The following is a 16,981-nucleotide window of genomic DNA, read 5'->3' as shown; positions in this document are numbered from 1 at the left end:
AGTTATCTGCGCTTGAGTTTTCCCCAAAATTAGTTAACACTAACACTAATGCGAATGCTACCCGTGCAGCCTTTTCCTTGCCCAACAACAACTGGAGACATTCATCTTGAAAGGGAACCTGTCACCAGTTTTGGGGCCTATAAGCTGCGGCCACCACCACCAGGCTGTTATATACAGCATTCTAACATACTGTATATAAGAGCCCAGACCGCTGTGTAGAACGTAAAAATCACTTTATAATACTCACCTAACGGTCGCTACGGTAGAATTGGGCCATATGGGCATGTCGTTCTCTGGTGCAGGCCATCTTCGTCCTCCTTCTGAAGCCTGGGTGCATGATGAGACCTACGTCCTACACAATCACCGGTTTCGCGCAAGTGCACTACAATACTTTGATCTGCCCTACTCGGGGCGGATCAAAGTGCGCTTACGCAGGACCTCAATGTCGGCGAGTGTGGATGACGCGTAGGACGCGTCATGCACCCCAGCTTCAAAAGAAGGATGACAAAGCTGGCAGAAAGAGGAGGCACCGGAGACGCTCATTTGACCCAACTCTACCGCAGCGACCATTTAGGTGAGTATTATAAAGTGGGGTTTTTTTGTTCTACACAGCGACCTGGGCTCTTATTTACAGCATGTTAGAATACTGTGTATAAGAGACCGCTAGTGGTGGCTGCAGCTTATAGGCCCAATAACTGGTGACTGGTTCCCTTTGAAGAAGCATATGAATCTAAGGTTCATGAAGACTCCTTCCTTTTATATTTGCTTCACTTAACTTTGGAAATTTATCAATGAGATGGTTGAATGCCTTTGCATTTTTATCCATTGTCTATACAGAGTTCTTCATTAGGCTCAACTTCATTTGCAGTGGTGATGACAATGTTATGTGGGTCAACAAGTGCAGGACATTTTTATTCCCTAGTTGAAGTGAATGTTGGAGAGGCCAGCCTTTTACCGTTTGCATGATTATCACCCTCACACAGAAAGCAGGAGTACTTTGTGTGTCCACCCTGGAGACCAAGTAAGAGGACAACCACCTTAAGGCACCACAGAGGGGACACAAATGGTGGTCATAGTTCAGGCATCTCAACAGCTGTTTCATGTTGTCTTAGGTTTCTTACATGTGGACTGCACAATCAACTGGAATTGACAGTACCGCATTGCCGTTATGCAGCAAGACTGCTTTTAAGGCCCAGTCACACTAAACTTACCAGCGATCCCAACAACGATACAACCTGATAGGGGTCGCTGGTAAGTTTCTAGGAGGTCGCTGGTGAGATGTCACACTAAGCGACGCTCCAGCGATCCCACCAGCAACCTGACCTGGCAGGCATCGCTGGAGCGTCGCTACACTGGTTGCTGGTGAGCTTGTCACACAGGCAGATCTCACCAGCAACCCGTGACCAGCCCCCAGCGCCGCGTGGAAGCGATGCTGCGCTTGGTAACTAAGGTAAATATCGGGTAACCAACCCGATATTTACCTTGGTTACCAGCGCACACCGCTTAGCGCTGGCTCCCTGCACACCTAGCCAGAGTACACATCGGGTTAATTACCCGATGTGTACTTTGCTACGTGTGCAGGCAGCAGGAGCCGGCTTCTGCGGACGCTGGTAACCACAGTAAACATCGGGTAACCAAGAAGCCCTTACCTTGGTTACCCGATATTTACCTTCGTTACCAGCGTCCGCCGCTCTCAGCTGTCAGTGCCGGCTCCCTGTTCTCTGCACTCCTATCCACAGTACACATCGGGTTAATTACCCCATGTGTACTCCAGCTGCGTGTGCAGAGAACAGGAGCCGACACTGACAGCTGAGAGCGGCGGACGCTGGTAACAAAGGTAAATATCGGGTAACCAAGGTAAGGGCTTCTTGGTTACCCGATGTTTACCGTGGTTACCAGCGTCCGCAGAAGCCGGCTCCTGCTGCCTGCACATTTAGTTGTTGCTCTGTCGCTGTCACACACAGCGATGTGCGCTTCACAGCGGGAGAGCAACAGGTTGTTGCTGGATGTCACACACAGCAACGTCGCTAGCAACATCGCTGCTACGTCACAAAAGTTGTTCCTTAGCAGTGATGTTGCTAGCGATGTTGCTTAGTGTGACGTGGCCTTTAGGCTTGTTTTGATAAATCAATTAAGACCCTCCATTCCTCTGGATTAATTAAAGATAAGTTATCTTTAGAGCTTCCTTTTAACCTGTTGATGTTGTTGCATGCCACAACATCGCCCTCCAGGAAGAAATATGGGACGAATTTTTATCACGGTTGCGGAACAAAGAATTCTGAGCTTCGCCGGCTAGAGGATTCCACGGCTAGCCAGGAACCTAAGAGCTCAGCCTTATTCTCGGGCAGATCCAAATCTCTTAACAAGATCTTTCAGTTCACTCTGTGTTTATAAAGTGTGGTTCAGTTGAGGTTGCTGACAGAAAGTCTAGGTCATGAGATCAAGATGATTCCTAACACAAAGCACCTGCTTATTCCTCACTTGACTCAACTGAATAGGTTCCTGGTGCCTTTGGAACCAGCAGTTCTGTATTTGGTACTGGATGTACTGCAGATGAAATGTTTGGATACTGTAAAGTCCTCTTCTTCTTTCTTGAAACTCCTTTTCTAATGACTGGTCACCATGCAGAAATAGCAATTGGTATTGTGATCCGATGGCTTTTTTCAGATCATTGGGAATGCAAAAGCCATAGATCGCCTCTTCCTATGCAGCCACTGGGTAAGATGTGATGCACATATATTGCAGCATATGTGTGGAGCCCAACTCTCGTCCTGATCTCCTAGTCTGCAGCCAAAATTCAGGATGTAGGCTTTCCTTATAATGGTGGTCAAGTCTTGCAAAAGTCACTTCTCTTTGTTAATGTAAGAACTAGGCATATTTGAAAAAACCTATAGAAACATTTCAATATGCTAGGAACCTAATTATTAGGTGGTCCTTACAAATGTCCTTTATTCTGTGTACGATAAATCACAGCAACTCTCATGGACTGGTACAGTCTCCTGGTTGGTATGTGTCTGCCTCACGAAATCTAGGTCGCCGGACTTAAGCCGGCCATACACAAGAGATTGCTGATAGCCGAATGATGCTTTATCCATTCGTTCGGTTGACTGTCATACTCAAGAACACTCACTCAGTCGATTGCTCCTGAGCTCTATAAGAATGCCACCGGCTGACACGTCGGCTTATTTCCGAGGGGACATTGCATTCAGCAGTCCAAAGTAAAACGTCTGAACAACGTTTCTCCCAACCTTCGGTCGGCTGGCAGCCCCATACACATTTGTGCATCTGCCGAACCTTGCGACTTTGGCTGAGTTTAGCCTGTGTAGGGGGCTTTTAAGTAGCATAACATGTAGTGTTATAAGGGAAAGCACATGATGAAACGAATTCATGGAAGCAAACCAGCTGACGGTTTCTGCATACAGCGATCATCAGGCTCAGTACATACTCCTCGGGGGTCATGTGGTTTTCGCGTGCATGGGAAAGTCAATGTTCGGTATCTCTGATGGCACATCACAAGGGTTTGCCTAAGTGAACGTCCTAATGATACCCGCTGCCCTCTATGGTATCCTCAATCCCTGCATTCTTAGATCATCCTGAATACAGTTTAATTTATCGACTACTGGTGCAGTCTTTTGTGTGCACCTACTTATAGGGATAATGGCTTTTTCTCAGGGCTCCCGTCCAGTGGCCACAGATTACTAACCTGTGGACAGATTTGCACCAAATCTATTTATTAGCCCTGTGTTTGTGCGTTGATAAATTTAAAACAATGTAGCCTCCTAGCAAGCATCTGGTCTACTTTTGAATCACACATGGGAAATGTTAATATATCGGAGCTAGTGATGAGCGAGCACTACCATGCTTGGGTGCTCAGTACTAGTGACCAGCAGCTGTTGCTTAGATGAGCGCAACTTGTCTACTGAGTATAATGGAAGTGATTGGGGAACTCAAGTATTTTTCCGGAAGATCTACAAAATATAAAAAACCTTTATGCATACAATTACTACATTATTATTATTTATAGCGCCATAAATTCCATGGCGCTTTACATGTGAAAGGGGTGTACATAATAGGGACAAGTACAATAATCATAAACAATACAAGGCACAGACTGGTACAGGAGGATAGAGGTACCTGCCCGCGAGGGCTCAGTCTACAAGGGATAGGTGAGGATACAGTAGATTAGGGTAGAGCTGGTCGTGCGGCGCTGTATCAGACTGAGGGTTACGGCAGGTTGTAGGCTTGTCGGAAGAGGTGGGTCTTCAGGTTCCTTTTGAAGCTTGTCAAGGGAGGCGAGAGTCTGTGTTGTGGCAGAGCATTCCAGAGTGTGGGGGAGGCACGGGAGAAATCTTTGATGCGATGGTGGTAAGAGGAGATGAGAGGGGAGTAGAGGAGGAGAGAGGATCGAAGGTTACATGCAGGTAAGTACCGGGAGACTAGGTCACAAATGTAGGCAGGAGACAGGTTGTGGATGACTTTGTATGTCATGATTAGTGACAGGGATGGTTATATGTCAGGGAAAGTGGGGAGGAAGAGGAAGGAACACACCCCCTTTCCAGCAGACAGAGCACGTGACTCGCTCTCTAGCGCCCCTCTTATAGTCTTGCCAATTATGGAATTGCCCGACGATAAGCAAGGAGGCCGCTATCCTACTATGCCGATGATTGAAGGGTTCCCGGTGAGAGTAAGGTATATATTCCCCTGACTCCTGCAAGCGGAATATTTCTAATCCTCCCCAGATCTCACTGGTCTCCCCACAATCATCCTTGCATAAACTCGCTGCCACCAATCAATTACGATAACTATTACTACATGTAATCACAATACAGAGTACATACCAGCCTATCTACTCTTCAGCTCCTCTAGACTCCTGCAGTTAAAGGACCTTTGGTGACATCATGGTCATATGACCATGATGTCACCAAAGGTCCTTAACCAATTTTAACCTCGGAATGGAAATGCTGGGGACCCCTAGGAGAGTAGAGCCACCTAGGAAATTCACCAGTCCCACCCCCCCCAAATTTGGTCCTGACTGTAACTAGGATTTATTTTTTGGAGTAGGGCATATATATCAAGCATAATCCAAAACTCCTGTAAAATCATGTTAGGGCTTATTTTCAGGAGAGACACAGTATTAGTAATTATTTTGACTTTGTGTACATTACGATTGTAGTCGGTGAGGGTTGTGCTGTTTGTTTGGATGACTATCTCGTCTTTGAGTCATCTTTCATAAGTTTGTATACCTCACATTTGCCCTGCCATTAACTGGACTCCTAAGCCCATTTTATGGATGGGAGGCATAGACTTGTCATATATCTTTTTAGAAAATATTAGTGGCTGGAATAGTTGAAGCTTTTTGGCCACCCTTAAGGTGTCTGGTGATAACTTATTGATCTGGGGGGGTCCGACCTGTACTAATATAGACAACCGCATGCTTTCATTCCCATTAGAATTGAGCAGCCTTGCGCATGTTCAACTGCATGGGGCTGCTGAACGCTGTCCTTGGCTTTTTATGGCGGATCTATAGAGCATCTTTGGAGGAGCAGTTGGGCATTCAACATGACGCTTTATATTGTAACAGTAATAAAAATTGCCCATTCTGCCGACTGGTGTCAATCATAACAGTCGGACCCCCACCGATGAAGTCGCCACCTATTCTATGGCTAGGTTATTACTTGCTTTAACCAGACAACCCCTTTTAATAGCCTTCTCATGGTGGGTGTATCCATCACTGGAAGAGCTATCTACAGCTCTCAGCATGCCTGGTCCTTGCATCTGAAGACCGACCTGTTGGAGGTCACCGATTTGGGACGTTAACAGTCTTAAGGTGGTGTCACACACAGCGACGACGACAATGACGTCGCTGCTACGTCACCATTTTCTGTGACGTAGCAGCGACGTCCCGTCGCTGTCGCTGTGTGTAACATCCAGCAACGACCTGGCCCCTGCTGTGAGGTCGCCGGTCGTTGCTGAATGTCCTGCTTCATTTTTTGCTCGTTGCTCTCCCGCTGTGAAGCACACATCGCTGTGTGTGACAGCGAGACAGCGACAAACTGAAACGAGCAGGGAGCCAGCTTCTGGCAGCCTGCAGTAAGCTGTAACCAAGGTGAACATCGGGTAACCAAGGGAAGACCTTTCCTTGGTTACCCGATATTTACCTTCGTTACCAGCGTCCGCCGCTCTTACTCTGCCAGTGCCGACTCCCTGCACATGTAGCCGGATTACACATCGGGTTAATTACCTGATGTGTACTCCAGCTACGTGAGCAGGGAGCCGGCACTGGCAGCGTGAGAGCACACAGTTTAGAGCTGGCTCCCTGCACTCCTAGCCGGATTACACATCGGGTAATTAACCCGATGTCTACTCTGGCTAGGAGTGCAGGGAGCCAGCGCTAAGCGGTGTGCTCTCACGCTGCCAGTGCCGGCTCCCTGTGCCCTGCACTCGTAGCTTTAGTACACATCGGGTAATTAACCCGATGTGTACTCTGGCTACGAGTGCAGGGAACAGGGAGCCGGCACTGGCAATGTGAGAGCGGCGGACGCTAGTAACTAAGGTAAATATCAGGTAACCAAGAGAAGTGCTTTCCTTGGTTACCCGATATTTACCTTAGTTACCAAGCGCAGAATCGCTTCCATGCATTGCTGCTGGCTGGGGGCTGGTCGCTGATGAGATCTGCCTGTTTGACAGCTCACCAGCGACCATGTAACGACGCAGCAGCGATCCTGATAAGGTCAGGTCGCCCGTCGTGATCGCTGCTGCGTCGCTATGTGTGACCCCAGCTTTAGATTCTGAGTATGTGAGGTAGATATCAGAGTCTGCAGTGACTTCTAGGTCAGTGGGAATGTTTTGCAATGCTGGCGACGGGACGGTGATGTAAGGCTTTGTCCCCTCCGTGTCTGGGGACACAAGCGTGTTTATTCTAAGTGCATATCTGTGATTTCAGGCTTTGGGCCCAGCTCCCAGATGGTGCTCGTTCTTGGACAACCTGACAGAGGAGTTGGAAGAGAACCCAGAAAGCACAGTCTATGACGACTATAAGTTTGTCACCAAAAAAGATCTGGACGACCTCGGTGAGTAATATTATATACACAACCTGCCTGCTCATACTATTGTTTCCCTCATCTGCTTTTCTCATATTTCTATGACTCCTTTCCTTTTAAAGACGTCTATACAGAGATCATAGATATTATATCTCTAAAAACAGATCCCCCAAAATAACTTGTTTCTAAATCATCCTCCCAGACGCATTTATAATAAAAGCTGATGGATTGCGGTGAGCTCCTAAGATCACCAATGAACATCTGGTTAGACCTTTTCCTTACAACTACCACAGAGAAGATGTAGTACTACATGATTGCAATTGTAGTCCAATTAATAGATGTATGACCTAAGTCTATGCAGCTCTAATCTATGCATTATAGAGGGGAAGTGCTGAATCGCTGGCCCTCTATGATGTCCATATGAGTAAAGTAGCTTAGATTTATGAAAAATCAAGTCACCCTTACTGGTACCATAGAGGTTATCACTCAGCTTGGGTCTTGTATGATTAATAAACCCATTTTATCCCCTTACTGGCCAGACAAAATTTTTCAAATCTGACATATGTCAATTTATGGGTCAAGAACCATCTAGATGGTGGTGTCACTATTGACAGCAGCATCTAAGGGGTTGAGTAACCATGGTCAGTGTACACCAGTTGTGTGTGATCTAACAGGCTATCTGCTATAGTGTACAGGTGCTGCATTTTCACCCATCGGCGGATGCTATTCTCATTTTCATATTTTTCAGCTCCATAAAGATACGTATTGGTGGTCATATATAGACGCTGCCTTCTTTTTGTATCTGGCCTTCTGAAACCTAGAAAGCTGGGAGATCACCATTTACAGATCGGCAAAATTGTTGGTTGCCATTCGACTTTCTACCAAATTACTGTGACTCATTAACATTTTAGAAGATTTTATCGTGTTCTTCATGACTAAAAACTGAATTATGCAATCTCCCTCCCCCCCCTTCCCCAACCAGATATGTTCCAGCACATTGTAAAAATGCCACCTAGCAGTTTACAACCATGGGGTACTTGTAATTTTGCATCAAAGTGTAAGGTTTTGTATAAAACTCAAAAAGTCATTGTAGTGGCTTCAAGTCTGATTGGTAAAGGGGGTGATAATTTGAAGAAAATTTCCTGTATTCCCTGCTAGAAGGCAGTGGAGGTTGAAGACATGCCGGTGAGGGGTTATGATCTTTCTTTCTGGGGTCTCTCTTACCTTCCTTTTTCCCCTTCACCCATGACAGCACCACGTGACAGCACCACGTGGTGCTGTCATGGGTTCTGGAAAAACCGGCTATCGGTAAGTAACCTTGGTGTGTCGAGATGCCGCTCTCAAGTCCTTATACACTTTAGGTAAATGCCATTTTTAAATCCTCCAATTTTGATGTGATCGGCCAACTATCTATGTATAGGGTCCTCCCGACTTTCCTAGTCGTATGTCAGGCGAGAGAAGAATCTGTTGTTTGATTCCATCAGTCGATCTTCGTTCTCCAGGAGATAAGCCTGTGGAGTCAGAAACTGCTTTCACATCAAAGAACACGAGCGCTCGGCTGAGCCCAACCATCCCTATATATGGGGGAGATGGATGTCGATTGAACGATCATTTGGCCAACAGCGATCTAATGTGTCTGCCCAGTCTTAGGCTAGTTTCACACATCGGGCTTTTCGCCGGTTTGCCGGATTCGGCGCACGCCAGTACAGTGTATACAGTACAATGGCAAGCACCGGTCACATGCTGTCATGGGACCAGAGCATGTGACCCGGAAGTTGCCGCGCTGCCATTGTACTGTATACACTGTACTGGAATGCGCCGAATCTGGCAAACCGGCGAAAAGCCGAATGTGTGAAACTAGCCTTACACACACAACCTGGAAATTAAAATCTCATGGTGCTCCCAACTTTACATGAGCGCTCCCCCCCACATTTCACACCTAGGTTATTGAGCCTGGTATTATTTGACCATTTTAAAATAAAGTCCGGAGCCCTTATACTAAACCGGCAGTAAATGGTGAATGTAATGATATATTGCCAGTGAAAGGGTTGAGTTTGCATAATCTTAATTTTTTTCCCATTTCCTCTTCCAGGACTGTCACATCTCATCGGGTCGGCCATGCTCCGCGCTTACATGCACGGTTATTTTATCGATATACGACTGTACCATAAGGTAACAGAACATTGTTTTTTGTTTTTTTTTTTTTTGTTGTTTGTTTTTTACGTTTGAGTCCATGGCCTTTGAAAAAAGTGAAAACAAATTTCCGTCTCCTGATCTCAGGTGAAAGCGATGGTCAATCCGTTTGCTTACGAAGAATACAAGAGGGAGAAGATCAGGCAAAAGATCGAGGAGACGCGGGCTCAGCGTGTCCAGCTTAAGGTGAGAGAATAAATCGGACAGGAGAGGTTTGCGACAAATTTGAGAGAGCAATTCTAGAATCGGAACCGCTCCTTTTAAAGGGCACTGTCCAGAATTTTTATTTTTTTTTATTACTACAGGTTTTCAGACGTAAAAAATAGCAATACTCGCCTTCTCGAAATTTAGTGCTGCAACCAATTCCTGGGTTCAGCGGCTCATGACGTCTGCAATCACCAGTCAGAGGTGGAGAAAATCGACTTGTATGATTCCAACAGTGGTCTATGAGAAACCCCTCTTACCAGACGGTGTCCGCAGCTTTTGATTAGCCAGCCTGGCGTCACATCGGGGTCACACCACAACTATGATGTCTTGCCAGGCTGGCTAATAACAGTAGAGCTGTGGATGCCGTCGGGTAAGAGGTGTTTTTTCCCTGCCAGTGACCAAATATTACAGACATGCATAGGGTTGTGCAAAATGATTCACATCCACTCTTCAATCAATGCATTTCCAGTTGGACTGGAGGAGATATGTGCTCATGTATGTCCGGCAGTCCCATAGCCAAGGAATGGCAAGGTGGAGTGCATCTGTTATGCCACCTCTTTTCTTTTACCAAGGCCTTTCAGAGCCTCATTCTCTGGATCGGTGAAGATCCCAGCCATCAGTAGCTTATCACCAGTCCTTCGAGCAATAAGTCGTTAGAATAGGAGTAACACTTTCATGGACATTTGTTGAGTTTGGGAGATGATACTTTATTGTTCGTCATGATAAATATAATTTGTAGATATCGACAATTGGTTAGAAATAATGGACTTCGTTTATACACTAAATAATAGTGCATTTCTGAATATTTGTCAAGCCCAAATTTGACATGTTCCCCTATGGGTGAGTGGTATTCTCCTTCATCCTTTCACCGGTTCTTGGAGCGGCTCCTCTGATCCATTATGCCAGGTGCTATTACTTTTCCTTGGTGTCTTTTTGCTGACTATATGCAGATGGCTTATATAGATTAATCAACATGAACCTCTAATCTCCATTGTAGAAACTACCGAAGGTGAATAAGGAGCTCGCACTCAAACTTCTAGAAGAAGAGGACGGGGAGCTTCTCTTACAGAAGAAAAAGCAAAAGGTAAGATATGTCAGTCATGACTTTTCCAGATAACCGCATAATGTAAAGCCGGAAGAAAAAGCTTTCCAGTATAGTCCTATATTGTGAGTAATGTGAGCTACATACATACTGAGCTCAAGTTACATCCATTCCCCCTGGCGGGAGGAATTTGAGGCAGCGGTCAGGCAAGGCTTGTGCCAGCTGCCAAAATCAATGTCCATGGCACAGATTGAAACCACCATGCACTGTGCTCAATTGTCTCCACCTGTGCCATGGACATTGACCTGAATGGTAGTTTACCTGCCCAGTGGCTGCTCTTATTATGTGGAGGACTAGGGGGGCTCAGAGACTACATTCTGGTGATTAGTGCGTGGGGGTCCCAGGTGTCGTAATCTTTCCCGATCACAACATTGTCATTTCTTTGTCGCTCCATTGGGAGACCCAGACAATTGGGGTGTATAGCTTCTGCCTCCGGAGGCCACACGAAGTATTACACTTAAAAGTGTAAAGCCCCTCCCCTTCTGCCTATACACCCCCCGTGCCTCACGGGCTCCTCAGTTTTTATGCTTTGTGCGAAGGAGGCTGACATCCACGCATAGCTCCACATCTTAGTCAGCAGCAGCTGCTGACTATGTCGGATGGAAGAAAAGAGGGCCCATAACAGGGCCCCCAGCATGCTCCCTTCTCACCCCACTCTGGTCGGCGGTGCTGTTAAGGTTGAGGTACCCATTGCGGGTACATAGGCAGGAGCCACATGCTGTTTTCCTTCCCCATCCCTTAATGGGCTCTAGGTGAAGTGGGATCCTAATCGGTCTCCAGGCACATGGGACCGTGCTCCCTCCGCAGCCCCTGGGGAATCTGCTGGACAGGAGCCGGGTATCGTCAGGGACAAGGCCCTGCTACTGTGAGGTACTCTGTATCCCCCTGGGGGACCGCGCATGGAGCGCTTGTGCCATACACACTGCAGCACTGCTGGGTGTGTTAGTGCGCCGGGGACTACCGCGCCGGCCGCGCTTATTTGCCGGCCGCGCTTATAACTTTAGTCCCCGGCTTTTGCGGCCTAGTATCGCATATTCCCGCCCCCAGGCCTGCCAGTCAGGGGAAGGGCGGGACGCTGCACAGGACGTCAGCGCTGAGGGCTGGAGCATACTTTGTATCCTCCTCCCCCCTCACTCAGCACAGTGGGGCATCAGATTCCCGCACTTTCTAGGGCACGCCCACGGCCCCCTCCTCCCCACAGAACGCCGGCAGCCATTCCTGTCAGCACTTCTGACGCTGGAGAGGAGAGACAACACGGCTCTGGGAGGCCCAGGCAGGGAATCTGGTGATCACACAACCGCTTTGAGCGGTCGGTAAGCAGCACCTGGGTGCTGGCCCCACTGAGTGCCGAAGTGTACACATATATATATATATATATATATATATATATATATATATATATATATATATATATATATATATATATATATATATATATATATATATATATATATACTTATACTTATATGCTATACATTTACACTGTACGGTCGCACTGTTGATTTTTGGCTATATACCCTCCTGGATTGTACTCAGAGGAGACAACAGCATGTCGTCCGCAAAAAGCAAGGGTGCCAAAGCACAGGCTTACTTTGCAACCTGTACCTCATGTGCGGCTATACTACCGGCAGGTTCCACCGATCCTCATTGTGTGCAATGCTCGGCCCCTGTGGCACTTACTCAGCCGGAGCCTCTGCTACAGGTGGCCCAGGTGCAACCACCTGCTACCACTGTCCAGGTGACAGGGACGGAGTTTGCAGTATTTGCTGACAAACTGTCTGAGAGTATGGATAAATGGTCTGCTAAGATACTAGAAGCATTACAGTCCAGACCGGTGACTCAGGCCACGGGCACTGTTGAATCATTGACCCCAGGCCCCCCTCAGTTGGAGCAGCAAAGTGCTCCTGGGGTGACCCATAGGTCCCAGGGTGAGGTCTCTGACACGGACCGCAGTCCCAGGCCGCCTAAGCGGGCTCGCTGGGAAATTCCCTCGACTTCATCACACTGTTCGGAGTCTCAGCAGGAGGACTCTCTGGATGATGAAGCGGAGGTAGCAGATCAGGATTCTGATCCTGAGGCCGCTCTCAACCTAGATACACCTGAAGGTGACGCCATAGTGAATGACCTTATAGCGACCATCAATCAGGTGTTGGATATTTCTCCCCCAGCTCCTCCAATTGAGGAGTCAGCTTCTCAGCAGGAGAAATTCCGTTTCAGGTTTCCCAAGCGTACATTGAGTACGTTTCTGGATCACTCTGACTTCAGAGAGGCAGTCCAGAAACACCGAGCTTGTCCAGATAAGCGTTTTTCCAAGCGCCTTAAGGATACACGTTATCCCTTCCCCCCTGACGTTGTCAAGGGCTGGGCTCAGTGTCCCAAGGTGGATCCTCCAGTCTCCAGACTGGTGGCTAGATCCATAGTTGCAGTGGAAGATGGGGCTTCACTCAAAGATGCCACTGACAGACAGATGGAGCTCTGGTTGAAATCCATCTATGAAGCTATCGGCGCGTCTTTTGCTCCAGCATTCGCAGCCGTATGGGCACTCCAAGCTATCTCAGCTTGTCAGGCGCAGATTAATGCAGTCACACGTACGTCTGCTCCGCAAGTGGTGTCCTTAACCTCTCAGGCGTCGGCGTTTGCGTCCTACGCCATTAATGCTGTCCTGGACTCTGCGAGCCGTACGGCGGTAGCATCCGCCAATTCGGTGGCAGTCCGCAGGGCCATGTGGCTACGTGAATGGAAGGCAGACTCTGCTTCCAAAAAGTTCTTAACCGGTTTGCCATTTTCTGGCGACCGTCTGTTTGGTGAGCGATTGGATGAAATCATTAAACAATCCAAGGGAAAGGACTCATCCTTACCCCAGTCCAAACCAAACAGACCTCAACCACGGAAGGTACAATCGAGGTTTCGGTCCTTTCGGTCCGCGGGCAGGTCTCAATTCTCCTCGTCCAAAAGGCCTCAGAAGGATCAGAGGAACTCCGATTCATGGCGGTCTAAGTCACGTCCTAAAAAGACCGCCGGGGGAACCGCTCCCAAAGCGGCCTCCTCATGACTTTCGGCCTCCTCACACCGCATCCTCGGTCGGTGGCAGGCTTTCCCGCTTTTGCGACGCCTGGCTGCCACAGGTAAAAGACCGTTGGGTGAGAGACATTCTTTCTCACGGTTACAGGATAGAGTTCAACTCTCGTCCTCCGACTCGGTTCTTCAGAACATCTCCGCCCCCAGAGCGAGCTGATGCTCTTCTTCAGGAGGTGTGCACTCTGAAGGCAGAAGGAATGGTGATCCCTGTTCCTTTTCAGCAACAGGGTCACGGTTTTTACTCCAACTTGTTCGTGGTGCTGAAAAAGGACGGATCCTTCCGTCCTGTTCTGGACCTAAAACTGCTCAACAAACATGTAAAAACCAGGCGGTTCCGGATGGAATCGCTCCGCTCCGTCATCGCCTCAATGTCCCAAGGAGATTTCCTAGCATCAATCGACATCAAAGATGCTTATCTCCACGTACCGATTGCTCCAGAGCATCAGCGCTTCCTGCGTTTCGCCATAGGGGACAAACACCTGCAGTTCGTGGCACTGCCTTTCGGCTTGGCGACAGCCCCACGGGTCTTCACCAAGGTCATGGCAACAGTAGTAGCAGTTCTGCACTCTCAGGGACACTCGGTGATCCCTTACTTAGACGATCTGCTTGTCAAGGCACCCTCTCAAGCGGCATGCCAACACAGCCTGAGCATTGCTCTAGAGACTCTCCAGAGTTTCGGGTGGATCATCAATTTTCCAAAGTCAAATCTGACACCGGCCCAATCACTGACATATCTTGGCATGGAGTTTCATACTCTCTCAGCGATAGTGAAACTTCCGCTGGACAAACAGCGTTCACTGCAGACAGGGGTGCAATCTCTCCTTCAAGGCCAGTCACACCCCTTGCGGCGCCTCATGCACTTCCTAGGGAAGATGGTAGCAGCAATGGAGGCAGTTCCTTTTGCGCAGTTTCATCTGCGTCCACTTCAATGGGACATTCTCCGCAAATGGGACAGGAAGTCGACGTCCCTCGACAGGAACGTCTCCCTTTCTCGGGCAGCCAAGGCTTCCCTTCAGTGGTGGCTTCTTCCCACTTCTCTGTCGAAGGGGAAATCCTTCCTGCCCCCATCCTGGGCTGTGGTCACGACGGACGCGAGCCTGTCAGGGTGGGGAGCGGTCTTTCTCCACCACAGGGCTCAGGGTACTTGGACTCAGCCAGAGTCCTCCCTTCAGATCAATGTTCTGGAGATAAGGGCAGTGTATCTTGCCCTAAAGGCGTTCCAGCCGTGGCTGGAAGGCAAGCAGATCCGAATTTAGTCGGACAACTCCACAGCGGTGGCATACATCAACCACCAAGGCGGAACACGCAGTCGGCAAGCCTTCCAGGAAGTCCGGCGGATTCTGCTATGGGTGGAAGCCACAGCCTCCACCATATCCGCAGTTCACATCCCGGGCGTAGAAAACTGGGAAGCAGACTTTCTCAGTCGCCAGGGCATGGACGCAGGGGAATGGTCCCTTCACCCGGACGTGTTTCAGGAGATCTGTTGCCGCTGGGGGATGCCGGACGTCGACCTAATGGCATCACGGCACAACCACAAGGTCCCGACATTCATGGCACGGTCTCAAGATCACAGAGCTCTGGCGGCAGACGCTTTAGTTCAGGATTGGTCGCAGTTTCAACTCCCTTATGTGTTTCCTCCTCTGGCACTGTTGCCCAGAGTGTTACGCAAGATCAGGTCCGACTGCCGCCGCGCCATCCTCGTCGCTCCAGACTGGCCGAGGAGGTCGTGGTACCCGGATCTGTGGCATCTCACGGTGGGACAACCATGGGCACTACCAGACCGACCAGACTTGCTGTCTCAAGGACCGTTTTTCCATCTGAATTCTGCGGCCCTCAATCTGACTGTGTGGCCATTGAGTCCTGGATCCTAGCGTCTTCAGGGTTATCTCAAGAGGTCATTGCCACTATGAGACAGGCTAGGAAACCCTCTTTTTGTCCTCATCCAGTTCACCAATGTGAAAGGGATTTGCACTTGTTAGATCTGGTGAGAGCACTCAGACTCTACATTTCTCGTACGGCGCCCCTGCGCCGCTCGGATGCACTCTTTGTCCTTGTCGCTGGCCAGCGTAAAGGGTCACAGGCTTCCAAATCAACCCTGGCTCGGTGGATCAAGGAACCTATTCTCGAAGCTTACCGATCTTCTGGGCTTCCGGTTCCCTCAGGGCTAAGGGCCCATTCTACCAGAGTCGTGGGTGCGTCCTGGGCTTTGCGGCACCAGGCTACGGCTCAGCAGGTGTGTCAGGCAGCTACCTGGTCGAGCCTGCACACTTTCACGAAACACTATCAGGTGCATACCTATGCTTCGGCAGATGCCAGCCTAGGTAGGCGAGTCCTTCAGGCGGCGGTTGCCCACCTGTAGGAAGGGGCCGTTTTACGGCTCTATTTCGAGGTTTTACTTTACCCACCCAGGGACTGCTTTTGGACGTCCCAATTGTCTGGGTCTCCCAATGGAGCGACAAAGAAGAAGGGAATTTTGTTTACTTACCGTAAATTCCTTTTCTTCTAGCTCCAATTGGGAGACCCAGCACCCGCCCCTGTTCCCTTCGGGCTGTTGTTCTTTGTGTACACATGTTGTTCATGTTCAATGGTTTCAGTTCTCCGAAATTTCTTCGGACTGAATTTACTTTAAACCAATTTATAACTTTTCCTCCTTCTTGCTTTTGCACCAAAACTGAGGAGCCCGTGAGGCACGGGGGGTGTATAGGCAGAAGGGGAGGGGCTTTACACTTTTAAGTGTAATACTTTGTGTGGCCTCCGGAGGCAGAAGCTATACACCCCAATTGTCTGGGTCTCCCAATTGGAGCTAGAAGAAAAGGAATTTACGGTAAGTAAACAAAATTCCCTTCTTTGACACCTGGAGCTCATGATGATAGGGATTCACCACGATCTCCTAGGAAAGACAGACTCTTCATCAGCACAGGAGAAATGTTCGGACTGAGTTGCTCCCCGCTTTTGGGGCGAGGTCCTTAATGCCCTTCCGCTGCCATGTTCCTGCGATCTGCGGGTAACCTAGATCATACTAATGCTTTGGGGGTTTTTTTGTTTTTTTTTATAATGAATGTGTTTTTGTAAGCCTGTCCTTTTTTAAAACATGATTAACTTCTTCCTATACAGAAAATGCCTAATATTCTGTCCGATGACCGATTTAAAGTCATGTTTGAGAATCCAGACTACCAGGTGGATGAGCGGAGCGAGGAGTTCAGGCTGCTGAACCCGCTGGTGTCGAAAATCAGTGAGAAGAGAAAGAAGAAATTGAAACAGATGGAAATTCTGCAGGAGAAGGTAAAGTAATAGTGACAGACTCACCTCCATCAATGTGCTATGTGTGTGTGGAAATGTAGAGGACAAACGTACAGGAAAA

At 48.5% G+C, this 16,981-nt stretch overlaps 1 protein-coding gene across 1 annotated transcript in view; it reads left to right on the top strand.

The window, feature by feature from the left end:
- Positions 1-16,981, top strand: part of NOL10 (nucleolar protein 10) — a 190,686-nt gene that overhangs the window by 108,315 nt on the left and 65,390 nt on the right. Inside the window, exons 14-18 of the mRNA XM_075338765.1 lie at positions 6,944-7,070; positions 9,133-9,212; positions 9,321-9,419; positions 10,438-10,524; positions 16,735-16,902. Of these exons, the coding sequence (XP_075194880.1) occupies positions 6,944-7,070; positions 9,133-9,212; positions 9,321-9,419; positions 10,438-10,524; positions 16,735-16,902 (561 nt within the window). The remainder of the gene's footprint in view (positions 1-6,943; positions 7,071-9,132; positions 9,213-9,320; positions 9,420-10,437; positions 10,525-16,734; positions 16,903-16,981) is intronic.

Source organism: Anomaloglossus baeobatrachus, chromosome 3, assembly GCF_048569485.1.
Source record: "Anomaloglossus baeobatrachus isolate aAnoBae1 chromosome 3, aAnoBae1.hap1, whole genome shotgun sequence".
NCBI lineage: Eukaryota > Metazoa > Chordata > Amphibia > Anura > Aromobatidae > Anomaloglossus > Anomaloglossus baeobatrachus.
Note: the sequence above shows the minus strand (reverse complement) of the source record. Positions and strands in the feature narration are given on the sequence as shown.